The sequence below is a fragment of the Cervus canadensis genome, chromosome 1, assembly GCF_019320065.1.
Source record: "Cervus canadensis isolate Bull #8, Minnesota chromosome 1, ASM1932006v1, whole genome shotgun sequence".
Lineage (NCBI taxonomy): Eukaryota > Metazoa > Chordata > Mammalia > Artiodactyla > Cervidae > Cervus > Cervus canadensis.
The window spans coordinates 118,790,615-118,817,086 of NC_057386.1; the positions used below are offsets into that span (position 1 = coordinate 118,790,615).

At 54.6% G+C, this 26,472-nt stretch overlaps 2 protein-coding genes across 6 annotated transcripts; one reads left to right on the top strand and one right to left on the bottom strand.

Annotated features, from left to right (window-relative positions):
* Positions 1 to 85: 85 nt before the first annotated feature.
* On the top strand, positions 86 to 17,727 carry DDX54 (DEAD-box helicase 54). Of its 3 annotated transcripts, none has more exons than XM_043439697.1 (20): positions 86 to 284; positions 2,573 to 2,702; positions 3,696 to 3,766; positions 4,365 to 4,553; positions 4,897 to 4,946; positions 6,067 to 6,108; positions 6,235 to 6,330; positions 7,121 to 7,242; positions 7,364 to 7,425; positions 7,527 to 7,658; positions 8,911 to 9,121; positions 11,680 to 11,814; positions 12,446 to 12,679; positions 12,771 to 12,844; positions 13,462 to 13,656; positions 14,727 to 14,869; positions 14,963 to 15,076; positions 15,681 to 15,785; positions 16,044 to 16,156; positions 17,135 to 17,727. In XM_043439697.1, exons 1-20 carry the CDS (start codon positions 111 to 113, stop codon positions 17,365 to 17,367), a joined length of 2,625 nt encoding a protein of 874 aa, XP_043295632.1. In that variant the 5' UTR covers positions 86 to 110; the 3' UTR covers positions 17,368 to 17,727. The 3 variants fall into 3 exon arrangements, with proteins under 3 accessions (XP_043295632.1, XP_043295640.1, XP_043295647.1); XM_043439705.1 differs by having other exon boundaries at positions 88 to 284; positions 12,449 to 12,679; XM_043439712.1 differs by lacking the exon at positions 13,462 to 13,656 and having other exon boundaries at positions 88 to 284.
* On the bottom strand, positions 16,851 to 26,472 carry CFAP73 (cilia and flagella associated protein 73). 3 transcript variants are annotated; one of them, XM_043439738.1, is made up of 8 exons: positions 26,305 to 26,472; positions 23,618 to 23,723; positions 22,736 to 22,840; positions 21,674 to 21,874; positions 20,659 to 20,898; positions 20,295 to 20,453; positions 18,582 to 18,670; positions 17,722 to 17,856 (listed from the first exon to the last, which is right to left on the bottom strand). In XM_043439738.1, exons 1-7 carry the CDS (start codon positions 26,358 to 26,360, stop codon positions 18,593 to 18,595), a joined length of 945 nt encoding a protein of 314 aa, XP_043295673.1. In that variant the 5' UTR covers positions 26,361 to 26,472; the 3' UTR covers positions 17,722 to 17,856; positions 18,582 to 18,592. The 3 variants fall into 3 exon arrangements, with proteins under 3 accessions (XP_043295672.1, XP_043295683.1, XP_043295673.1); XM_043439737.1 differs by having other exon boundaries at positions 16,851 to 18,670; XM_043439748.1 differs by having other exon boundaries at positions 16,851 to 18,670; positions 20,677 to 20,898; positions 26,305 to 26,454.

Below are 26,472 nucleotides of genomic sequence, written 5' to 3' on the forward strand. Positions count from 1 at the left end.
GGAGCGGGAACGCAGCCGGGGCCTCGTGGAGGCGTCCCCCTGCCCCCGCCGCGCTGTTGGTATGACCCCACGGGCTCCGCCCCCTCCCGTTTCCCGGTGCCGGGGCCCGCATGGCTGCCGGCACGCGCCCGGCGGCCGCACCGCGGTCCAGAGCTAACATGGCCCAGTGGAAGAAGAAGAAGGGGCTCCGGAAGCGCCGGGGTGCGGCGTCCCAGTCCCGCAGCAGCGACTCGGAGGACGGCGAGTTTGAGATCCAGGCAGAAGATGACGCCCGGGCCCAGAAGGTAGGGAGCGCAGGGCTGGGATACACGTCGGAGCCCGAGCTCCGGCTCCGCGCGGTGCCCGGCAGTTCCCCCAGGTGGGGAGCGGGCACGGCTGAGGATGGGGAGAGATCGGCTGGCCGGGGGGTCAGGGCAGGACCTCCGGCCTGAGCACGTGTCCCAGGACCCTCCACACCCGGGGTCCAGACGTCCGAAGCCTCGGTGCTGGGTTAGCTGGGGGCCTGCGGGCCTTCCTGGCTGACGTTTGGTCTAGCGCTTCTCATTGGCTTCTTCCTGGCCAAGGGGGGCGGATCCTCGTTTCCATTCGTCCAATGAAAAGTGCGGGTGGTGAACATTGGACTTTTGAGAGTTTGGGGTTTCTTGGGAGGACGAATTAGGAGAAGGCTGCACCTCGTGGCTTTGAGACAGCGACGCCCCCAAACCTCTGGGAAACTAATAATAAATTAAACTCGCGTCTGTTGATCACTTACTGTGTGCAGGCTCCGTGCTAAGAGCTTTTATAAGCCTTATCATTTAATCCCCACATCAACCCTGCGAGCTAAGTACTTATCCTCATTTTACAGAGAAGGAAACAGAAGCCTGGAGGGGTGAAGGAACTTGACCAAGACCTCATAGCTTGTGAGTGGGAGAGCCAGGATTCAAATCCAGGACTGCATGGTTCCAGGCCCTGTGCTATTTCCACTACTGAGTGCCAAGTGTATGCAAATGGTGGGGGGGGGGGGCGGGGCGCAGGTGTGAGCCCCAGGGGAGCAAAAGAGCTGTAGCCTATTGTTTTTCCCAACCTTGTACTTAGCGGATGTCTGGCACAGGGAAGACTCTGGGTATAATAGATGAATGAGTGGGCATTTATATTAGGCTCCTCAGAAGTAGGGACCAGATGGGGACCTTATTCCCTCTCAGCCGAGCCTCACACAGTAGGTACTCTATAACTACGGGCCAAGGCCAGGTGTTCAACACCTTGTACTGGCTCTGGGAGTACAGGAGGAAGAAATTGCTTAACCTCTCTGTGTGTGCCTCAACTTCTGCACGGGTAGCAAGTAGTTGATTCTGTGTGCCTCAAACACTGTGGAAAGGAGGAAATGACAGTGTTCAGACATTCTACTCTTCAGTAAATATTGCTGGGGCACCAGTGTGTTACAGGTACTTTGTTATCAGATGTCTATCTAGAGCAGGGGTAGGTTGGGAAACTTTCCCTGTAAAGGACCAAATGGTAAATAGTTTAGGCTTTGCAAGGTCATACACGGTCATATAACTGTCTTCTTTGATTTTGTTACAACCTTTTAAAATTTAAAAACCATTCTTATCTCAGGGACTGTACAAGACAGGTACAGCTCTGACCTAGAGGGTTGTGTTGGACCACAGAGGAGCACATAGGGAAGAACATAGACTCTGAAGCCAGAGTTCATATCCCTTACTGGCTGTGTGACTTTGCCAGGTCACTTCACCTCTCTTTGTGTCAGTTTCCTTCTCTGTAAAAGAGACTAAATAATAATAGCTGCTTGACAGTGTTGTTGTGAGGAATGAGTTAATTTATATGAACGCTCAGCACAGCACCTGGCTTATAGGTGCCATATAAGTTTTGGCCATTATTATGAATTAGTGTTTTTATAAATGTTATTTCTGAGAGGAAGAAGACAGTGCTTTAGTCCAAAAAGGCTCCCCAGAGGAGGTGTCTGGGCTTCATTTAGCTGTTCTAGGACAAGTGGGTGGCAGAGACAGGAAGCCAGGAATGAGAGAGAATAGATCTGGGGAGGGGTGATGGATCAGAAAGGGGGTGAGGGAGAGGGGTGCAGGACAAATTGGAAAAGTCTCCCTCAGTCTTAATAGATGTTTTGATTTGCTTCCCAAAGTTTTGAGGGCTCTGAATGACTGGTCTGGATGATAATGATGATGGTACCACCATCTGGGCACTGTCCTAAGCTTTACACACACCCATTTAGACTTCACAACACCCTGTAAGACATATGCTCCTGTCATCCCCATTTTCGTGATTTGGGAACACAGGCTCTGGGCAAGGAAGTCCCCTGGCCTGAGGTCTCACAGCTGCAAGTGACAGAGTTGAGACTGAAACACAGGCAGTCTGTTTGCAGAGCCTACTCTCAGACTCACTGCCCTGTCTTCGTCCAGTCAAAGGAGAGCCCTTTGGCAGAGAAGTCACGTGATCTCACAGGAGCAACACATCTTGAATGAGGGCAAATTGGAGGGGCCTGGCAGCAGGACAGCCCCCTTCCCTGCCCCTAGTGGTCTGACTATACCTGGAGTGATGCTGCCTCTCTGTTGCTCCCTCCCAGCTGGCGCCTGGCAGACCCCTACCCACTTTCCCCACCTCGGAATGCACCTCAGACGTGGAGCCAGACACGCGGGAGATGGTGCGAGCTCAGAACAAGAAGAAGAAGAAATCAGGAGGCTTCCAGTCCATGGGTGAGTGAGCCAGGCATCTGGGAACTTGAGTGGGCGGAGTCACAGGGGGTCATCATGGCCTCCATGCTCTGTTCCAGACTGCACTATGGTAGGCTTGGGTGGATGGAAGCAGCAGATAATCTCCAAGCCAGTCATGGCCTTCTTATGGGGGCAGCGGGCCTGACAGAATGAGAGAACAGTTAGGGCAAGACTCTAGGTGATGCTGTTGCAGGAACAGGCAAAGATATCTGGGGGCTGAATGGTAATTAGACATGTGTATGCGAAAAAACACTGTAGGCTAAGTTAAAGTAAATGCTATATTGGAATGTATTTGCAACTGTGGAACAAAGGGCTAATAACCTTAATATATAAAGAGCTTTTACAAATCAATAAGAAAAAGACAGTCACCCAGATAGAGAACTGGGCAAAGAAAGAAGCCATCTCCTCCTGTCCCTAAATACTTCCCACCTGCCTCCAAGAGATGCAGGACCCTCCTCCACCGGAAATAAACCCAGTTTCTCAGTGTCATCCCAGGTCCCATCAGTGTTCAGACCCCCATTGTCTCACGGCATTATGTATGTACATGTATATGTATTAGTTGCTCGGTCATGTCTGACTCTTTGTGATCCCATGGACTGTAGCCCACCAGGCTCCTCTGTCCATGGGAATCTTCAGGTGAGAATACTGGAGTGGGTAGCCATACCCTCCCCCAGGGCATCTTCCAAACCCAGGGCTCAAACCCAGATCTCCTTCATTGCAGGCAGATTCTTTACTGTCTGAGCCACCAGTGAAGCCCACGGCATTGAATGTTCATATCAGAATCCAAATGCAGTTCATACCCCACAATCAGTAAACTTGTCTTCTCAGTCTCTATTAATCCATCAGCTTTGTTCTATTGCTTTTTTTTCCCTCGCTGTTTATTTGTTGATGAGACAGTCATTTGTCCCATGCAGTTTTCAGCCATGTGTCATAGGGGCTTCTTCAGCTCCCTGGCTATTCCCGTGTCTTTCCCAGGCCTGAGCTACCCAGTCTTCAAAGGCATCATGAAGAAGGGCTACAAGGTGCCGACACCCATCCAGAGGAAGGTATGGGGCGGGGACGCTGTTGCGGGTCAGAAGGAGGGGATGCCAACCCGACCCGTCCATCTGGCCTCTTGGCATTCGACCCTTGTCCCAGCCATCACATCTCTTGTCCCCTCTTACTCTGGCTGAAGCCCCACCAGCTTGCTCATTCACAAGTGGAGAAAAGTTGGGCCCAGCAGGGCAGATGCTCGACTCGGGGCCTCTTTGCCACTTAAGCTGCTCCCTGCTCAGTCCCTGCCCTGACAGCTCACAGACACCCCATCATCACCCACTGTCATCTCATGATAGTTGTCCTCAGACATTTAGCCAAGAGGGAGACAGCGTTTCTCTGGGGTCCTGAGGAGGAGGACCAGATGGGGAGGCAGAGCCTGGCTTAACCGGGAGAGAGGTGTCCCAAAGGTCGAAAGAGTTAGGAGTAACGGGCCGCTCACCTCTGGAGTTGTGCACACAGGCTTTAACAAGAGTGGGATCAGGGCTGGGAGACAGGCCCCACCCCTTCTGCTGAGATGCCCAGGTTCTCCGCTGGGACTTGACGCTCCGGATCACGTGGTCTGTGGATGCAGGAACTGAACCCTCCCCTGCCCCGCTCGTTCCCCTGCAGACCATCCCGATGATCCTGGACGGCAAGGACGTGGTGGCCATGGCCCGGACGGGCAGCGGCAAGACCGCCTGCTTCCTCATCCCCATGTTCGAGCGGCTCAAGACCCGCAGTGCCCAGACTGGGGCCCGTGCCCTCATCCTTTCACCCACCCGAGAACTGGCCCTGCAGACCATGAAGTTCACCAAGGAGGTGTGTCTGGGCGGGGGGACAGGGTGGCTAGATTGAGCTGGGACCAGTCAGTGAGGCCTGAGTGGACGGGGTCAGCTCCCATCCTTAGCCATGCTCAGTTGCTCAGTCGTGTCCAACTCTTTGTGACCCCAGCGACTATAGCCGGCCAGGCTCCTCTGTCCATGGAACATCCCAGGCAAAAATACTGGAGCGGATAGCCATCTCCTTTTCCAGGGTGTCTCCCCCGATCAGGGCTCAAACCTTCCTCTCCCGCACTGGCAGGGGACTCTTTACCACCAAGCCACCAGGGAAGCCTGAGCTCCCATCACCAGCTCTTAGTCTCTCTCTCTCTCTCTCCCCGCAGCTCGGCAAGTTCACTGGCCTCAAGACTGCCCTGATCCTGGGTGGGGACAAGTAAGAGCCCCCTCGGTGCCCTGCGCGGTGGCCCCCAAAGCAAGCCTGCCTGGGCTTCCCCATCAGATGGACAGAGCCCACGCTGCTTGTTAATAACAGCAACATCTCTGCACATTCCTGAAATACCAGCAAGGGGAAACATACAGTAAAATACAGAAAGAAATTTCCCACACAACTCAGACATAGGTTCTGGTGTTCCTAAAGGAGAGCTGGAAGCACTAGGGTCACCCAAATGGGTTGCTTAGTTGTATATGTTTTAATATGCTTAATTTGGGGCTGTTTCAGGTGGAATGCACACAAATCAAGGGATGTTCTTGATAGCTCAAATTTACAAAACACTATATTTTTCCTGATGTGCTTATACCGTCCTTTTGAGGTAACAGGCCCCACACCTGTTTTACAGATGAGTCAACTGAGGAAGTGATGGGCCCAGAGAGCCACACGGTGGTCTGGAAGTAGAGCTAAGATTAGAGTCCCTGCCCCTGTCCCACATTTTCTCCCTCAAAGGGCAGCCAGCCCCTTCTTTATTCTCTCAGGATGTCACCGTCACCAGTCACTCTTGATTCTCACTGAGAGAATGTTTTGCTTTTCAGTGTTCTTTTGCCTACATTATAATTTATTATCTCTATTGCTGTGGTTGTCAGAAATACCTCCATAAGCTGGACCTGGCCCAGAATTCTGCCTCCAGACTCCTACAGGTGTCCCGAGGTGTTTTCAGAGGAGAACTAGAGTTAGGGATGTATGCTTAAATGGTGTGAGAGCAAGGACATAGAGATCCAGGAAACCTGCTTCCAGGTGGAGCTGGGAGTTCCAGGGTTAGTTGCTCGGTGATGCTGTGGGTCAAAGGCAGTTTTGTTTCGATCTGAACTGAGTGAAAGATGGATTCTGTGGTTGAGTCCTTCTCTTTGGAGAACTTTGTTGTTATCAGTCCTTTTGTATGTTTGAACTTGTAGCCCTTGTCCGGTCAATGATTTTTGCCTAGTACCTCAGCAATAGCTTTTCCCCAGTTCCAAGCCTGGGGTCAAGGTGTGGGACTCATCTAGGCATTTGGAGATGGGAAGGGAGAGAGACAAAAGAAACCTGTTCGATCAAGCTGACAGATACCCCCTCTTCTTCCTAGGATGGAAGACCAATTTGCAGCCTTGCATGAAAATCCTGACATGTGAGTTTGTGGGTTGGGGATGAGGCTCTGGGGTCCCTTCCCCGATGGCCAGGGCCTGGGGAGTGAGGGGAGGGCTATGCTGGTGACCCTGGCCCCAGGTGACCTGGCCGGCACAACTACTTCCAGAATCATCGCTACCCCTGGGCGCTTGGTACATGTGGCTGTGGAGATGAACCTGAAGCTGCAGAGTGTGGAGTACGTGGTATTCGATGAGGCCGACAGGTAAGGCCGCAGGCGCATTCCCGGGAACTTGTGTCAGGGTTGGCCAGGAGGGAGGGCTCTGTCAGGAGAGACCTACGCAGCCCAGACTGAAGCAGTGTCTTCCCCAAAGTGGGCCACAGACTGCAGGTCATGTGAGAGCTGATGGGGCTCCCTGGACCAACAGTTCTCCTTTTATATTGCTTTTAGGAATATTGAAAAGATTAAAACAACAAACACATGATTTCAAAGAGATAAAAAGTAGCACAAGGCTGAGAGCACAGTCTGGAGCCAGACAGGGGTGGGAGCTGATCCCGGCTCCGAGAACTTGGGCAAATCCTTGAGGATCCGTGGACCTTGGTGGCCTGCCTCAGCTACTAAGTGGGAATAAAGGAGCACGCACTTCACAGGGGAAGTTTTATTTATATAGAGCCATGCCTGACCCAGAGTGAGGGCTGCTATCATTTATTTGAATTTGTAGGAAACAAGAAGGACCTCCCTGGTGGTCCAGTGGTTAAGACTCTGCACTCCTAATTCAGGGTCCTAATTTGGCCCCTGGTCGGGGAACCAAGATCCTGGATGCCTCACAGTGCACCCAAAACAAAACAAAACAACACAAAGCATAACTGAGACCAGGCCCCACGTACCAAGATCATGACTGCTTAGGATAAGGTTGTCAAATAGAGAAAGTGAGCTGAGTTACAGAAGCACCTGCCCAGGTGACAGCGATGACGGCAGGATAGCAGATTTGGGACTCACTGGACCGGAAGGCCCCCTCCTGACCCTGCCCTGTGCTCTGCCTCTGCCCTCCCAGGCTCTTTGAAATGGGCTTCGCAGAGCAGCTCCAGGAAATCATCGGCCGCCTCCCGGGGGGCCACCAGACTGTCCTGTTCTCTGCCACGCTGCCCAAGCTGCTGGTGGAGTTCGCCCGAGCTGGTGAGGGGGCCGCAGGAGCGGGGCTGGGGGCTGGGAAACTCATCAGTACCTGGGGGGTGGGGGGTGGGCAGTCTTGATTCTCAGCAACTCCCCGCCCATCTTCCTCCGTTGCCCACCGCAGGCCTGACGGAGCCCGTGCTCATCCGGTTAGACGTGGACTCTAAACTCAACGAGCAGCTGAAGGTGAGCCGGCTCCACCCGTGCCCCTCCCCCAGCCCGCGGGGCCAGGACCCCATCCCCCCTACCCCCGCGAGCCAACCCAAGTAACCCGCGTCTCTCCCCAGACCTCCTTCTTCCTGGTGCGGGAGGACGCCAAGGCCGCGGTGCTGCTCCACCTGCTGCGCAACGTGGTGCGGCCCCAGGACCAGACGGTCGTGTTTGTGGCCACCAAGCACCACGCGGAATATCTCAGCGAGGTGAGCAGGGACGCCCCCATCCCCTCCCTCCTGTCCTGGGGACCAACACCTACTCCAGCGCCAGCTCGGAGCTGCAGTTCCGGATTCGGCCACTAGAGAGCAGCACCAGAGCGGGACTCGGGCCTGGCCAGAGGGCTCTCCATTTTTTTTATTCTTTGAAGATGTTATGAAAAATTTCTGGAGAAGGAAAAGGCAACTCACTCCAATATTCTTGCCTGGAGAATTCCATGGACTGAAGAGCCTGGTGGGCTACAGTCCATGGGGTCGCAGAGTCAGACACGACTGAAGTGACTAAATACACACACAGACACCCACATGAAAAATTTCAGACACACAGCAAAGTCAGAAAATAGCATAATGAACTCTCAGGTACTCAGTTATCAACTCATACCCAGCCTTGATTCATCTCTAATATTCCTCGCTCCATCTGGGGTATTTTGAAGTGTATCTCAGCTGTCCCATCATTTCTCTATAGGTTTTTAGTATCCCACATTTCTCTCTTTTAAATTGAGAAATAACCTGCATCCTGTAAGCTGTATAAAGTGCCCTAATCTTACGTGAGCAGCTTGATGAACTTTTCTGCACGTGTACACCTGTCACCCTCCTAGGGAGGGAGTCCTCTAACCCCCAGGGATGCCCGGCCCCTCCCGAGTCAATGCAGCCGCCTCGGGTCAGCCACACCTGGGGTCTGTTATCTGAGGTCGCAGTTCACTGGGTTTCACTCACATGACACATTTAACGGTGCTTCCTCCCTATGGCTGCTGGAGTCACTGATGAATAAAACCAAAGTCGTTTTTAAAGAGCAGTTACCACTTTCACAGTGCTTCCTGTGTTGTGGGCCCTGTTCTCAGCACTGTGTGTATAGTAGCTCATTTAATCCTTGTAACAAAATTACAGAGAGGAAACTTACTTTCCCCATTCTACAGAAGAAAGGGAAGGCACAGGGAGGTTAGGAAACTTGGGCAAGGTCACATAGCCTGTTAGCGACAGAATCAGGATGAGACTTGTGTGTCTTACAGCGGCACTTGCAGCCTCCCTGAGGGAGACCTCTCTGCACGTGTCATCTTTTTTTGACACTCAAACAACCTTGCCGAGGTGAGAGGTGATACGAGTCCCATTTATACTGATGAAGATGCCAAACTGAGGTCACCCAGCTGAACCAGGGTTCAAACTGAGGGCCCTGACTCCAGAGCCCGTGGTCTTGCCACCGTGTCTAGCCCCTCTCCCTCTCTCTGGTCTTCACTCCGAGCAGCTGCTGGCGACCCAGGGGGTGAGCTGTGCCCACGTCTACAGTGCCCTGGACCAGACGGCCCGCAAGATCAACCTGGCCAGGTTCACACACGGCAAGTGCTCGGCCCTCATCGTAACTGACCTGGCCGCCCGGGGCCTGGACATCCCACTGCTGGACAACGTCATCAACTACAGCTTCCCCGCCAAGGGCAAGCTCTTCCTGCACCGCGTAGGTAAGGAGCCCATGGCTGGACTGGACCCCACGGGGGTGCCAAGTCCCGGCAAGAACTGAGGGCGCAGGACTCGACTCCTGACGCTGCTGCTGGGGAACCAAGGCCCAAGGAGGAGACCGATAAGTCAGATTCTCTGGGGAGCGGATCTGTCCGGCAGCCTCAGACTCTTAAGGAGGTGATGCTCCCGAGTTTTCTGGGCTCCCCAGTCCTCTGCTTCTCTTTGCCTTCAGGGTCCTTGATGGTGCGACCCCTCTTCCCTACAGTCTTCTCCCTAAAACTCCTGGGGACCTTTGTAACCTTTGCACTGCCTGCCTCCTGCTCCATCAACTGTGGACGGGGTCTCCTGACTCCCTACTTTATCCAGGCAGCCTGTCAGGCCCCAGTCCACCCAGGCCAACTCACTCCATTCCGTCTTTCAGTTATAAAAGTAAGGTCCACACGTTGTAGGAAAATTTGAAAATGGAGCAAAACACCTAGAAGGCAGGACGTTCCCCTCCTGGAAGTCCCCCACCCCCACTGGTGATGTGATGGCCACAGGTGCTCGTCATGTGAGGCTGGCCCGGGTGTTCTGCTTGCTCTTTTTGTCTTTGCAACAACCCTGTGCAGTACTGGCCGCACTGGCTCCATTTTACAGATGAGGAAACCGAGGCAGGGAGGTTCAGAACTAGCCAGGTGTCACACACATAGCAAAGCGGGGTGTCTGGGATTCTTTTTTTTTTAATTATGGTGAAATATACATAAACATACAGTGATCATTTTAACCACTTTCAGGTGTAAGTTCAGTGGCATTAAGTATGGTCACATTGTTGTGTAACCATCACCCACCTTCTTTATCTAGAGCATCTTTGTCTTAACAAACTGAAACCCTGTACCCATTAATCTAATTCCTTCTTCCCCTTCTCCAGCCCCTGGTAACCATCAACCTACTTCCCTTTTTTTTCTTTTAACTCATAAATATGTGTGTTATATTTATAAATACAAGTAAGTTAAGTAAGTTCGTGTGAGAGAAGTGTCTGGTGGGCTGCTTTCTTTCAGTTGTCTTGCATATAATTGAACTTTGTCGAATGGGTAAATTCTGGTTGCCCGTGGTGGGCTGCCCATGGGTGGTCCTTTGGGGTGCAAGGGAGCCTCCACCTGGGTCTCCAGCCTCGTCTCCCCGTTGGCTGCTGCATGCTGTACCCTTGATTCCGTTGCTTTGGGAGGGCTGGCCCTGTGCATCCCTTGAGGCATCTCCAAACCCCCAAAGGGAATTTCTCAAGTGCTACATGACCAGCAGTGTGAATCAGACCACCACAAACGAAATCTTCTGAACATGATGACATGTGGTTTTTGCAAGATGCAGAAACAAGCCAAAGTGTCATGTTCTCCATGGATTTACTTAACACAAAATTAAAATCACACTGGATGTTCCTTTTTAAAAAAAAAACAAAAAAACTTATTTTCAAACTTACTTATTTGGCTGCACTGGGTCTTGGCTGTGGCATGCGGGATCTTGAGTTGTGGTACGTGAACTTTGAGTCGTGGTACGTGGGATCTAGTTCCCTGGCCAGGGATTGAACCCAGGCCCCCTGCATTGGGAGTGCAGTCTTAGCCACTGGACCACCAGGGAAGTCCCCACAGTGGCCGTTCTTACCTGTAACCGTATTCTTACCTCTGTGTACATCATGCATATTTTTCGTTCATCATCTAAACACCATTCTGTGACAGGGGTCGGCAAATTGTTTCTGTAAAGGGCCAGATGGTAAATATTTTTTCTTGGAGCCCTGGAGCTATGTAGTCTGTTACAGATCTCAGCTCTGGTAGCCTGAAAGCGGCCTCAGACAATATGTAAATGAAGGAGCAGCTGTGCGCCGATAAAGCTTTACACAGTGAGGCTGGGGCTGGATTTGGCCACAGACCGGTTTGCAGCCTCTTTCCTCAGCTGTGTAGTACCCACCAGGTGGTCATCAGCTAATTAACTGACCCTCTGTCCGTACGTCTTTTAGGTGATTTCCAGTTTGCTGCTCTTCCAGAGGGAGTAGGGGTCTCTGCGGTTGAATCTTTGCACCCTGGGTTATTTCTCTGGGAAAAATCGCCCATCGTGGGGATGCTTGAAGACCTCTGATAACCGATGAAGAGCAGTGTCTTTCTTTGTTGAAAATCTTATTATTTATTTGGCCACGTCGGGTCTCAGTTGTGGCACCCAGGGTCTTCACTGCATCGTGCAGGGTCTTTTGTTGCAGCTCACGGGCTTAGTCAGTTACTCTGTGGCATGTGGGATTTTAGTTCCCCGACCAGGGATTGCACCCGTGTCCTCTGCATCTCAAGATGGATTCTTAACCATTGGACTGCCAGGGAAGTCTCTCTTGCGTCTTTTTCTGCTGACCTCCCAGAGCACTGTGTGGGTCACAACCTCTCGGGCAGATAGCCCCAGTGATTCTCACTGCCCTGCCCCCTTCCTAGGTGGCCCCTGCTCAGTAAGGTGGGGCCGTGGCGTGGCTCCTCCCTTAGGGCTGGGCACGTGGGGCTCGTGCTGGGGTCTTCTGCCTCTGTCCCTGTCTGACCACCTTCTCCTGCAGGTCGCGTGGCCCGGGCCGGCCGAAGCGGCACGGCCTACTCCTTGGTGGCCCCCGACGAGGTCCCCTACCTGCTGGACCTACACCTGTTCCTGGGCCGTGCTCTGACCCTTGCCCGTCCCCCTGAGGAGCCCTCAGGTGAGTAGAAGCTGGGGCGGGACTGGGTCCCCCTGGAGTTCATGATGTGGACACGGGGTGGAGGTGGGCCACGCTGTCCTGGCTTGGAATTTGACCCCAGGGGAAGATGTCTGTATTTGAAAGGCAGATAAAGCGCTAGATAAGGGTGTCCCTGGTGGCTCAGGCAGTGAAGAATCTGCCTGCAATGCAGGAGGCCTGGGTTCCTTCCCTGGGTCAAGAAGATTCCCTGGAGAAAGGAATGGCAACCCACTCCAGTATTCTTGCTTGGAGAATCCCATGGACAGAGCAGCCTGGTGGGCTACAGTCCATGGGGTCGCAAAGAGTCAGACACAACTGAGCGACTAACACTTTCACTTGAAAAGTCAATAGTAAACATTTTGGGCCCTGCAGGTCACCTGATGCCCGGCAGCTGCTCACTTGTGCCCTTGTAGTGTGAAATTAGCCACAGACAATACAGACCTGAGTAGAGAGGGGTGTGATCTGTAAATCTGTATTTATAAAAACAGGAGGAGCTGCTCGATATGTGATGGTTTCCCTTGTGGGGCTGATTTTAGTGACTCAGGACCCAGAGCGGGGCTGGGGAGGGGACGTGGGCAGAGGACGGTCTCTGACCGGGACTCCTGGTGGGCAGCAGGCACGGAAAGCGGGGATGGTGTACTGGGCCGGGTGCCGCAGGGCGTGGTGGACGACGAGGACTGCGGCCTGCGGACCAGCCTGGAGGCGTCGCTGGAGCTGCGGGGCCTGAGCCGCGTGGCCGACAACGCCCAGCAGCAGTATGTGCGCTCACGGCCGGCACCCTCGCCCGAGTCCATCAAGAGGGCCAAGGAGCTGGACCTTGCCGGGCTGGGCCTGCACCCCCTCTTCAGTGAGTCCCTGTCCCGGGCGGGCGCGGGGTGGAGACAGTGGACCCCGCAGAACCTGCCGGACCTCACGCCTCCCTCCCTCCCGCTTGCCAGGCTCTCGCTTCCAGCAGGAGGAGCTGCAGCGGCTCAGGCTGGTGGACAGCATCAGGAACTACCGCTCCCGGGCCGTGAGTGCGGGGCCTGGGTCCGGCTGAGCGCCCGACTCCCTGGCGGGACTGACTCCCTGAGCAGGGAACCCTCTCAGTCCGCGGCTCTAGCTGTGTCAGCATCCCTAGAGCCAAGGTTCTGCTTGCTCTGGAACCATCCCTGCTGTGCAACAGCGCATTTCCCAGGCCTTCCATACGGATGGGCAGCCTGGGGCTCATAGAGGGCAATGACCTGCCCTAGGCCTGTTAGAGGAGCTGGCTTTCCATAGCTCTTATCTCCTGACTCCCTTTGGGATGCCGCCCACAAAAGCAGGAAAGGCCTATGGGAGATGCCTGCAAAAGCAGGAAAGGCCTGTCAGCTGGTGCCGGGAAAAAAGGAGCAGGAGACCCGAATGGTTAAAGGCACTGGTTTGGGAGCCAGTGAACTTAGGTTGAAATCCCAGATCTGGCATGTCCCGGCTGTGTGACCTTAGGCCAGTTACTCGCCTTCTCTGGACCTCCCTCCATGATTGTGAAAAGCCAGGAATGAATGGAAGGGAACTGGGAGAAATACCAGGGAGCGCACACCAAGCTGGGGAGGCTGGAGTTGGGGAGGAAGCGGCCAGTGTGGGTGAGCGCCTCGGGTGTCCCCTCTACAGACCATCTTTGAGATCAACGCCTCCAGCCGCGACCTGAGCAGCCAGGTGATGCGCGCCAAGCGGGAGAAGGACCGCAAAGCCATCGCCAGCTTCCAGCAGGGACGGCAGGAGCGGCAGGAGGGCCTGGCCCCGAGCCTCCCAGCACCGCAGGAGGAGCAGGCTGAGAAGGAGGAGGCGGCGGGAGAGAGTGTAGAGGTGCAGGCCCCATACTGGGGACCCTGGAGTCTGGCCTGGGGTCGGGGAAGGGAGGGTCAAGTCCCAGCAGCCCACGGGGCTGACCTCAGGGCTTTGAGCCATTGCTAGGGGTGGAGGCAGTGATTCCAGTCACCTCTGACATTTGGGGGAACCAGTGACCCAGCCCCAGCCTCTCTATCTACGGAAGGGAGTCATAGTCTCATCCACCATCCCTTGCCTGAAGCCCAGGGCACCAAGTGCGTTTCAGGACTCGAGTCTTTACGGTGAGTCCCCTGTGGATGATGTCACACCCTCAGCAGGGTCTGGGTTGTCACTGCCGTGAAATGCTTCAGTTTCCACAGTGAGCTGCGCTGGTCCCCATGCTGAGAGGGCAGTCACAGCCTCTTGTCGGCTCAGGTCGGCTTTTGCCGCCAAGTGAGTCTCTGGAAAGTTCATTTCCAGACTCTGGTAGTCGAGGGCACTGCAGCCACGTGACCGCGGTACCCAGTTCTGGGTCCACTGGGCAGATTGAAGACGGCACGTGGAGGGTTCCCACAGGCCCAGGTGGCCGTGTCGTCATCACCGTCTGTCTCAGCCTGGGGTCCGGGCAGGTGGGAAGGGGCCGAGTTGGCAGCAGCGGAGGCATGATTCAGGCAGGGTCAGGCACTGGGCCTTCATGGCCAAAGGCATGGCTGGGGGTCCAGGGTGTCCTATTCACCTGGTGGATAAGGCCTTGGGCCTGCTCTTCTAATGCTTGATTCAGACAGAGGGTCCAGTAGGCAAAAAATACGCTTGAAGACCGCTGGACTAGTCCACATCATAGAGAGCAAGGCCACCCAGAGAGGGATGGGGGCTTTGCCTTGGTCATGTGACTGGAGGCCTGAGCTGGGCCTAGCACGTGGTGGGGCTCACCCTGGCCGGCACCCTGCCCACCCCCACACTACCAGTCCAGTCTCTGCTGGTGCTCGGGTCCTGATGAGGATACGGAGGGTCCCAGAAGTTCCTGGCCCTAGACCCCAGCTGGGCTGGTGGGTGGGGAGGCCAGTTTGCTCCCTGGGGGCTGCAGGTGACGCTGGGCCTCCGTCCACCAGGACGTCTTCACAGAAGTTGTCAGCCGGAAGCGGCAGCAGCCCGGACCCCACTGGGGAGCCAAGAGGCGGAGGGAGGAGGCGCGGCAGCGGGACCAGGCGTTCTACATCCCCTACCGGCCCAAGGACTTCGACAGCGAGCGGGGGTGAGTGGCTGCTGGTCCTGGCGGGGGTGGAGTGGGGTGGGCGTTTGGGCCCCCCTCCCAACCTCAGGGTGTCTCTCCACCCTCCCTCTGCAGCCTGAGCGTCGGCGGGGATGGGGGCGCCTTTGAGCAGCAGGTGGCTGGCGCAGTGCTGGACCTGATGGGAGACGAAGCCCAGAGCCTGACCAGGGGCCGGCAGCAGCTCAAGTGGTGAGTGAGCCAGCTGGACACCCCTCCCATGCTCACCTGCCCTCCACTTGGTCCCCACAACAGACATGTGACCCCCTGACTGTCCTGACTCCCGTTTGATCCCCTAGAGCAGGAATTATGTCACCTCCCACCCCTCACTGGGTCCTTTGGAGCACAGATCATGACACCCCCCCCCCCCCCAGAATCACCATGTGGTCATCTGCCCTTCTGGGGGGCTAGTCTTTCTAGACAGGGGCTCATGACCCAGTTTGCCCATTTGAACTCTGGTTCTGGAGAAGTGATGTGACTCAGTCCAGGGTCACAGAGCCAGGAGGTGGTAAAGTGGGGGTGGGGAACCCCCAAGGGGGCCTGTGCCCCTGACCCAGACTGCCAGGTTGGACTAATCCCCAGACGCCCCCACACTGTTTTTGGAGGCCTGGGATGCCAGGGTATGGTGAGGAAGGGCAGGGAACGGGCCTTAACCGATCACCTGCTGCATGCCAGACGCGGGCATGCTGCTTTCCTTGAATCCTCCCAACAACGCGATGAGAGGTCAGAGGGACACAGGCCCGGAGGGGAAGCGGGCCACCTCCCTCCGCGGCACACCTCCCAACTCCTCCCACAGGGACCGGAAGAAGAAGCGGTTTGTGGGACAGTCAGGACAAGAGGACAAGAAAAAGATCAAGACTGAGAGTGGCCGCTACATCAGCAGCTCCTACAAGCGGGACCTGTATCCTGGAGGGCGGGACCAGAGGGGGCGGGGTCATGGAGGGCGTGGCCTAGCTCAACCACCACCCCACCCCCACCCCCACCCCCCGCGGCTTCCTCTAGGTGGGGGTTAGGGACGGGGCGGAGTCCAGCAGATGCAACCACCAAACCCCTTTTAGGTGAGGCCTGTGTCCTGGTTGGGGAGGGGAGCATGGTCACACCCCAGGAGCGCCAAGGGCGTCTCCGTGCCACAAGTAGCCTCCTTAATGCAGTCCCCCAGCTACCAAAAGTGGAAACAGAAACAGAAAATCGATGATCGTGACTCAGAAGAAGAAGGAGCTTCTGACCGTCGCGGCCCAGAGCGAAGAGGTGGGAAGCGTGGCCGAGGGCAAGGTAAGAGCCCTGGGAGGGTCGTCCTTAAAACCCAGGCTGCCAAGTAGTACTTTTGGTCAACTCGGGTGCTTGGTCCTCTTGGCGCGGCCTGGGTCCTTCAGCGGGTGACAGACGAAGGTGGACAAGGGGTAAAGTGAAAGTGAAGTTGCTCAGGTGTGTCAGACTCTGCGACCCCGTGGACTGTAGCCTACCAGGCTTCTTTCTCCATGAGATTTTCCAGGCATGAGTACTGGAGTGGGTTGCCATTTCCTTCTCCAGGGGATCTTCCTGACCCAGGGATCGAACCCGGGTGTCCCGCATTGTAGGCAGACGCTTTACCCTCTGAGCCACCAGGGAAGCCCTGGGCAAGGGGTAAGAGTGCCCTCCCAGAGACCCGGGAGAGTAGGCTGGGGCAGGCGCCTGACTGCTCCTGCCCGCCGCCACCACTTTGTTGGGTGACCATGGACAAGTCCCTTCTCCTCACTGACCTCCTCTGATTTCTCTTCTGCCAGAAGAAGGTTAAGCTACAGCCTAGACAATAGAGTCCATAGAGACAGGGATTGGAGTCTGCCTGGGTCTCCAGTGCCCAGCCTAGAGGAGGTGCTGAAATGCCTTTGTTGAGTGATTTTTGATTCTGAGAGTTAGGAGGCCTTACTGTGGACCAGGCCTTGTTCTGAACACTGCACACGTAACTCATTTACGTCTCTCTGGGACCTTGGAGGTAGATGCTATTCATAATTCACAGGCGGGGAAGCTGAGGCACAGAAAAGCTATGTCATTGTCCATGAGATCACAGCTGGGATTTGAACCCGACAGTTTGGGCTAGAGGGTCCATGCTGTTGCCCGTTACAGTAGACAACTTAAGCCTTATTCAGCGGTTACCACCTGCCAGATGCTGGGGCTTGAACACAGAATGGGAGTGGGGACGGGAATTTCTGGGAGGAGAAGACAGTGGGAGTCGACCCGAAAGCTGAGCTCCTGGCATCTCTGTCCCGGCAGGTGCATCCCAGCCCCGCACCCCTGGCACCCCCACAGGCCGCGTGCGCTCAGAGCTCAAGACCAAGCAGCAGATCCTGAAGCAGCGGCGCCGAGCCCAGAAGATGCGCTTCCTGCAGCGTGGGGGCCTGAAGCAGCTCTCTGCCCGCAACCGGCGCCGCGCGCAGGAGCTGCAGCAGGGTGCCTTCGGCCGGGGCGCCCCTTCCAAGAAGGGCAAGATGAGGAAGAGGATGTAAGAAGGTGACACAGCCCGCGATTCCTCAGTTGGTCCAGGCGTGGACATCAGCAGCGTTCCCCGTGTGCCGCTGTGTGCCTGGCCCTGAGTTGAGCACGGCGGGGAGCTCCCTTGGCCCATGCAAAGGAGTGCCACAGAGGGGCAGCAGCTGCCTCTGCCTAAGACAGGGCACACGAGTAGGGTGTTGAAGGGTTCATAGGAGTTTGCCAGGTAGGCCACAACCTGAGCTGGCACCTCAGCGCTGCTGCTTGTCATGTGTTCCAGATTCAGAGGTGGTGGCCCCATGGGTTTGAGCCCTGAGTGCCTGAGGCCCAGTGATGTTTTTTTTAATGTAATAAACCTTTATTGAGCATCTCCAGTGGACCAGGAGCACAGTCTGCTTGAGGAGTTGGAAGGGACAGACCAGGGTGCTGGAATTTCAGCTGGAGTGCCGATGAGCCGAGAGCGTGTGGGTGGGTCCTGTGTGGGTTCTGCCGATGTCTCCATTTTGCTGATGAGAAAAGTCAGGCTCAGAGGATGGGTAGGTTGCCAAGGTTTGAGGACCTTGAAATTGGCCCTTGGGTCCCTTTCCTCCCACCAGGACAGGCTTGCAGCTGGGACTGGATGGTGAGAGGCAGATGGGATGTGGGGTCAAGGATCAGAGCATGCAGTGCTCCTCTTGGCTGCGAAGAGTCCACCACATACCCAGAGGTCAAAACCTGTTCTGACCTCTGCTTTCCTCCAAGCCCTGTGCTCCTCAGCCCCTGCTGGGGGCCCTGGGAAGGTCATGGGCTGCATCTTGCAGCTGGGTTCTCAGACTGGCCACCCCTCAGCGCCAGTCCATTATGGAGGAGCCTTTGTGAGCAGACGCCCTGGGAATGGTGTCCGCATGTGACCCTCTTGCTGGTCCTTTATTTTACTTTACTTACCAAACACTCATCTAGAATTTCCCAGAATTTTTGCGCCAGGCCCCGTTCTAACCTGACAAACATCAGCTGGTTTAAATGCTCCCACTGCCCTGGGAGGGTGGACCAGGTACCAGACCACATAGTGGATGTGGTTTTGGGGCCCCCATGTAGCTCACATTTACTTAGTACTTGCTATGTGCCTCTTGTGTACACCCCACAGCCCTCCCATCTTTCTGGTGAGAGCCACTCAGCCCACACCCCATAGGAAATGTGTACCTCCCCTGTCCTCAGGCTGGGTCCCTCGAGGGGTCCCTCTCCCGCTGCTCACCTGGGTCAGGGTCAGGAGGTAGGGGCAGTGGGCTCAGCCTGCCGGAGTCCGGCCAGTGTGGCGGAGAGGTCCAGAATGGACAGCTTTACCTGGGGTCCCAACACAGCCAGAGTCAGAGCCCAGCCCCTGAGTGTCCAGTCCCCACCTCCCAAAACACCAGAGGATGCAAAGCAGGGGTGGGGGTTAGGGACTCCTATTAGATAGCAGTGATGTTGGCTCCCCAGGGGCAGTGAACCTGGCCTAAACCCTTCTGGGTTTTTTAAGCCTCAGTCCAACATCTCAGTCCAAGCCTTCCAAGCAATTCATTCACAGGCACTTTTCAGTTTTCTAGTTGGTTATTACCTGTATTATAGTTGAGTTAGTATTTTCACTTACATCAGTTCTTTTTTTTCCTTTTAGTTCGATCAGTCATATTCATTAGTGTATGACCTACTCTCATCTTCACCTTTATTTTGTTTAAATTAACCTGTTTATTGAAATGAGCTTAATGAACACCCATGGATCCACTGCCAAAACCTAGAACGTGATGGTAATCTTACCTTGGGGTCTTCCTTCACCTTTGTCACTGAAATAAACATCTGACAAGGAAACTATGTCTCCATCAAAAGTGGAAAGAGATTAAATTACCCCTTGTCATAAGTGGGGGTAACTGGAAGAATAACAAAATGAAAGGGAAACCAGGTTACTGAATTCTGGCAGCTACAGTTGCCCACAAAAAATGTGAGTCCCAGGCCCTGGAGACCAGGGATATTCCAGGCATTAAAGGCATGTTGTCACCCCCCCCCCCCCCCCCCCCCAACCCCACTGAACCTTTCTCCTTGGGAAGATCAGAGAGTTGGTTGAAAAGGGACTGGCTTTTGCCTGTTATTTCATACCGAGCCTCTGTCCCTCCTAGTCTCCTTTTGTCCCTTGGGGTACCTGGGCCACACTGGAGAGAACAGTGGTGTACACATGAATCCGCCTGACTCAGGATGAGGCACTAAGGTAGGCTCTGGGGACCCAGTTCTGGGCATTTGGTTGGAATTCTGGCCTCTGGGTACAGGACGGGAGTGAGGTAGGCTGGGGCCAAGGCGGGGTGCCTCGCTTTGTTTCCTCCACTTCTCAAAGGGGCTATGCTTTGGGGACCCACTAGAATCCTAACAGAAGGGTCCAACGTTAGAAACCCCCTCCCTCCAGTGTAAACCAGGTCACGTGTTCTACCACCTTACAAACCTGAGTGAATAGAAAAACCGGGCATCCTTGGACACAATGACCTTTGTGATGCCATTGTGCAGAAAGAAAAACCACTGTACAACCCTGCCTTCACACTCCCCAGGGGAAGCTGAGGCGTGCCCCTGCAGGAGCCAGAGGGTCAGGGACTAATTAAAAGTGAATTTCCATCTCCTGGTTTTATCCATGTTGTCACTTGATTGTGCTGTTTGATCCTAAAACAAAAGAACTCTTGGCATAAATATATTGTATGCATCAGTGTACCCTGGCCTAGTGCACAGTGAAGCCACTGAGAGCCAGAGATGGTCCGACTTCCTTCTGTCCTCGCAGCAGCAGAGTCGAGACTGATCCAAGGCTCCCAGGCAGGGGGCTAGGCGGGCATGCAGCTAAGAGACTGGGCTCTGATCACAGAGGGTCATGCTCAACCCAGAGAAGGTGGGATTGCAGGCACTGTATGTTCCCAAAGGTTGGGGGGCTGGAGGTGACCTGCAGAGGGGTCCTCACCTGCTCCAGCTGCCCCTCGGCGTCCTCGATGTCTAGGGCTGGTGGCCGACTCTGATGCTGACACACTAGCTGGTACATATTGAGTACTGCCATCCTGGTGCGTCCCAGGAGCAAGGTCTTCTCAGCCGCCGTGGTCTGGATCTGAATCCACTTGGATTCCTGCAGAACACCCCGCCCCCTGCCCCATTAAGGTGTGAGCCGGCCTGAAAAGGGCTGGAGCCCCATTCCCCTCTGCTTCCCACAAGTCAGATCCCTGTAGGCTCTCTCAAGGAAAACTGCCCATGAAAGAAGGGTTACCGCATCTCCTGTTATTAACCCCGGCTCTCCTCCCAGGCGGTGGGAGCCTGGGGTCCCGGACGCCCACCTCCTCCGGCCTCGGTACCCAGTGCAGCGTGCGCTCCCGCGCCGACTCCAGTCGCTCCAGGAGATGCGCTCGCCGCTGGCCCTGCAGAAGCAGCTCGTCCTGCCAGGAGTCCCGCAGCCGCTGCAGCCGCGCGCGCGCCTCCTCCAACTCCGCGAGCCGCTGGCGCTCCGTGAGCCTCAGCGCCGCCTGCATGTCCGCCAGCCCGTCGAAGCGCTCCACCAGTTCGGGGACCGCTTGGAACTGGGATGGGGTCGAGAGCGGGTACTCACCGGGCCTGCGGCTCCCTCCCCTCCCCACGCCCAAACCCCGCGCCTCCTTAGCCCAACTGTGAAATGAGGGCATCACACATCCCTGCGCCCCAAGTGATAGTTACTCTCGCCCCTCCCCGCCCCGTTTCGATTTCTGGGTTGGGAAGATCCGCTAAAGAAGGGATAGGCTACCCACTCCAGTATTCTTGGGTTCCCCTGTGGCTCAGCTGGTAAAGAATCCGCCTGCAATGCGGGAGACCTGGACTCGATCCCTGGGTTGGGAAGAGCCCCTGGAGAAGGGAAAGGCTACCCACTCCAGTATTCTGGCTTGGAGAATTCCATGGACTGCATAGTCCATGGGGTCGCAAAGAGTCGGACACGACCAAACCGACTTTCACTCCCCACCACTACCGTTAAACCCATCTAAGTTTCACTGCCTGTGATTAATGTTAATTCATTGTTTCGTTGAACTATACCGAGTTCCTGGATTCCCCCTCCCCCACATGCCTGTGTGTCCTTCAGTAGGTTATCTTTCTGAGCCTCAGTTGCACCGTCTGTAAAATGGGGTTGACAGTAAGACTCACTTCATTAGACCTTAGGGAGAATTCAAGAACAAAGCGTGTTCCTGGCATACAGTTAGTGCTAAGTAAGTGGTGACTCCTGACATACAGTCAGCGCTTCACTAATGCACACTTCCAAAGCAGTCCCTGAGGCCGCCCGGGGCTGCACGTGACACTGAACCCCAAAACCTCCTGCAGGGCGCTCACCTCGGGCAGCAGCTCCAACATTTGCCCCAGCAGGCGCGCGCAGGGCTCCAGACGCTGCAGCCCGCGCTGCAGCCGCGCGCGCTCCCGCTGCAGCTCGGCCAGTTGAGCCCGGAGCCGCAGCGCCTCCGCCTCCCGGCGGCCCGCTAGGTGCCGCTCCTCCGCTGCTCTCCGCAGTGCGCGGCTGCGCCGGGCCTCGGCGTCCTGGGAAAGAGGGATGGAGAGAAGGCAACGACTCCCAAGACTTGGGAGCCTGCAGAGCTCGCCGCAGCCACTCCGTCCCAATATTCACACGTTGAGTCACGGGTTGCAAACAGATGGTCCGCGGGCCAAATTCAACTAGAATCTTTTCGGCCCCTCACTCCTCTCCCACGCTTTTTAAAATGCTGCAGGCAGTTCGTGTGTATTTCCCACCGGTCCCTTTTATATTGCTAAGGCCACTTAAAAAAAAAAAACAAAACACGAAACTTTTTATTTTGTATTGGGGTATAGCAGATTAACCATGTTGTGATAGTTTCAGGTGAAGAGCGAAAAAAACTCAGCCATAAAATATGCATGTATCCATTCTCCCACAAACTCTCCTCCCATCCAGGCTGCCACATAACACTGAGCAAATTTCCCTATGCTATACAGTAGGTCCTTGTTGGTTATCCATTTTAAATATAGAAGTGTGTACATGTCCATCCCAAACTCCCTAACTATCTGTTCCCCACCCATTTCCAAACCCCTCCATCCATCCCTGCCCCGCCTTTCCAGAAACCATAAATTCCTTCTCTGAGTCTGTGAGTTTCTTTCTGTTTGGTAAGTAGGTAATTTAATTTGTATGATTTTTTTTTTTTAGATTCCACATATAAGGGATGTCATACAATGTTCCTTTTCTGCCTGATTAACTTCACTAAGTATGAGAATCTCTAGGTATGACAACCATCCATGTTGCTGCAGATGGTCTTACTTTATTCTTTTTAATTGGGTAAACCCACTTTTTAAGTTTCTGTGACCGGTCTGGCTCATAGGATTGTGACTTTGTGACCTCTGCCCTGCCTTCCCCCACCAGTTTCCACATACCTGCAAAAACTTTTCAAAGCGGATGAATGACCCCTTTAGCTCCTGCTCTTTCTGTTCCAACTGTTCCCATCGCTGTTTCAGGGAGGCCTTTCTGATCTCGAACACCTGGCCGGTAAGCAGTAGGTATCTGTGTGTGTTTGGGGTTTCAAGTTATCCAGCACTTTCAGGTTCGTATTTAACTCTGCTCATCTTTTGCCCTTAATCTTGCTGCTGCACCCTGGCTCATATCTACCCGTGGCCCCCCACTATCCATGATGAAGCCCAAATTCCCTCCTGTAGCCCCTGCATGTCAGCATCCCTGCTCTTCCTTCCGGCCTCATCTCACCCTGTCTCCTTCAACACTGTTTTCCAGACTCTTACTCACCTGTGTTTTGTCCTCACCTTCCTGTCTTTGTATATGCTGTCCCCTCTGTGTGTTTCTCCCTTTTCACCCTATCCCTCTTTGCTGGAGAAGCTGACTTGCCCTTCAGCCATCCTTAAGACATCACTTCCTCCAGGAAGTCCTCCGTGACCACCCCTGTGTAGAGACAGGGGCTTTCTCTGGGCTCCTGCCGTCCCTGCTCAGTGCTTCCCCCCTCACAGCAGTCATTACCCGGACACTTGTCTGTTCTCTTCTCTAGGCTGAGCCCATGAGGGCAGGGGCTGTGGTGAGACTTCTAGATCCCAGGGCATATCCTGCACACAGTAGCTGCTCAATGCGCATTGATTTGCACCAACCACTGATCTCATTTGACCCCCATTTGACAGATGAGGAAAGCAAGGCTCAGCACAGTGGCTTGTCTCAGACCTTGTAGTAATAAGTTGGATCCATCACTTTCTCATCTTTTTTTGGAGGGGTCTGGAGTCCCCCAAAAGTTTCAGGGACTACATTGAGTGGCTCACCTCCTTCTGGGCCTGAAGCTCCCGGTCTGCATCCACCAGCTCCTGCCTCTTCTCCAAGAGACGCAGGACTGGGGGGATGTGGTCTGTGTTCTGCTCTGGGATCTTCCTAGAGGGGCAAAAGGAAGTGGGGGTAAAGGAGGCAAGAGGTAGGGCCCCCAAATTCTCCAGTGGTGCCTAACATGCCTCTATTAACCACCTCTTGGCTGTGGAATTTTTTACTCATTCAGCAAATTGTCCCGAGAATCTACTCTGTGCCAAGCACTGTTCTCGGCACTGGGGGGTGCAGCCTTGGTCAAGACAGACAGATCCTTGGTCTCCAGGAGCTGGCATACCACTATGGAACACAGAAAAGAAAGCTAACAAACAACAAACTATGCTAGGGACTTCCCTGGGCTTCCTGGTGGCTCAAATGGGAAAGAATCTGCCTGAGATGTGGGAGACCCAGGTTCGATCCCTGGGTCGGGAAGATCCCCTGGAGAAGAATATGGCTACCCAATCCAGTATTCTTGCCTGGAGAATCCCCATAGACAGAGGAGCCTGGTTGGCTACAGTCCGTGGGGTCTCAAAGAGTTGGACACGACTGAGCGACTTAACACTTTCACTTTCATACTTTGAGGGACTTTGCTGGCAGTTCAGTGGTTAAGACTCCAGGCTTCCAAAGCATGGGGCGCAGGTTTGACTAATGATCAGAAAACTAAGGTCTGACATGCTGTGTGGTACAGTGAAAATAAAAAATAATAAAAATAAACTATGCTGGGACATGGTAGGGACTGAGATGAAAGTCAGCAGACTAAAGGAAATCTCTCAATAAGGAGATAGAAAAGTGTCTGAGAAAGGGACATTTGAGCAGAGACTTGAAGGGGAAGAGGCAGGGAGCCATGTTGATGCTGCAGGGAACAGATTCTAGGCTGAGGGAATAGTCAATGCCAGACCCCAAAAGAAGGACCTTGGTATGTAGAAAGAGCTGCCAGGAGGCCAGTGTGGTGGGAAGGGAGGGAGGAGCAGGGTGATGGGAATTGAGATCAGAGAAGTTACAAGGGTCAGACTGCAGCGGGCTGCTATGAAGGGGGTCTCTGGCTTTGACTCCGAGTGAGATGGGAAGCATGGGAGGGTTTGGAGCAGAGGAGGTACCCCTCTGGCTGCTGTGGGGAGCAAGACCAATAAGAGGGGTCGGGCAGCTGCAGGGGACCCAGGACAGATCACAGGATAATGTGGAGAGGATGCAATTCTGGTCTGGGTGGCTCTGTAGAGAGGTAAAGAGTGGTGGGTTCTGGGTACCACTGGAGAGCAGAGCAGATGGGGTGATGAGGCGGTGAGAGAGGAGTTCAAAGGGGAACCTCGACATTGGAAGGATGTTGCTGCTGGCAGGCTGAGTGGGGAGCAGGAAGGTCAGCTCTTCTGTAAGGCCAAGTTGAGACTGAGCTGCAAGTTGATCTCTGTGGAGGAGGGTCTAGGAGACTGAGCTCTGGAGCCAGGCTTCCAGGAGAGAGGAGAGGCTGGACCCAGCCCCACAGGGTCAGCTGTGTCAGAAGCAGGAGGGATGTCCTACAATTCCACTCGGCTTGCCCAGCTCTGGTCCAGGGGAAACCCTCCCATTTTACTGATTCTGAGACTGAAGTTGGGGGACTCCCCTAAGTTAAGAGTCCACACTCGGGGTCCCCTGGTGGTCGAGTGGTTAAGAATCCGCCTTGCAATGCAAGGGACACTGGTTTGATCCCTGGTTTGGGAAGATCTCACATGCCCCGGAGCAGGTAAGCCCTTGCACCACAACTATTGAGCCTGCAAGCCACAACTACTGAAGCCTGCGCTCCTAAAGCCTGTGCTCCGCAACAAGAGAAGCCAGCCACCACCATCAGAAGATCATGCACAGCAACGAAGAGCAGCCCCCGCTCACCTCAACTACAGAAAGCCCATGTGCAGCAACAAAGACCCACCACAGCCAAAAAAATAGGAATAACTAAATAAATAAATCTTAAAAAAGAGTCCACACTCCCACTGCAGAAAGCACAGGTTTGATTCCTGGTGAAACTGAAAGCAGTAGTCACTCAGTTGTGTCTGACTCTTTGCGACCCCGAGGACTGGAGCCCACCAGGCCCCTCTGTCCATGGAATTCTCCAGGCAAGAATACTGGAGTGGGTAGCCATGCCCTTCTCAAGGGATCTTCCAGACCCGGGAATGAACCCAGGTCTCCTACATTGCAGGCAGATTCCTGGTAGGGGAACTAAGATCTCACATGCTGCACAGCCTATATATATATATATATATAATGATATATTAAATGATACTGAAGTTGGGACCCCCTCCAGCCACAGTGCTGAACAAGGCTGACAAGCTTCTTCCAATCTTCCTCTAAAATGTAGTTTGCAGGGAGAGGGTACGAGAGTAATTCCTTCCCACCTTGGGTCGAACGATTTCATCTCAACTGAGTATCAGCTAGGGGTGGGGCTCAGGCACAGATCAGAGACCTGGATTATTGACCCAGCTCTGCCCTAACTACCCCTGAGACCTTGGGAAAATTGCCATTTCCTGCAAGCCTCAGTGTCTTCCTCTGGGAAGTGGGGCCATAAACCCCTACCAAGAACTGCCCTTAGAAGCCAGGATCCAGGGGTGGGGGGAAGGAAGGGGCCAACTCACCCACTCCTGCCCACCCGTCCTGCCTGCCTCAGTGCGCCCTGCACACCACTCACGTAGACAGTTTCTCTTCCAAAACCAGTTGGAAATATTCCTCCCAGGGCACTGCCATTCTCCCGCTGTTGCCCCGGGCTTGCTTTCTTTCTGGAATTTTGCACAAGTCTAGGAGGCCCTGGGGGCTTCTGATGGAAGGTTTGCACGCTCAGTACTCCCGGAAGGCAGCC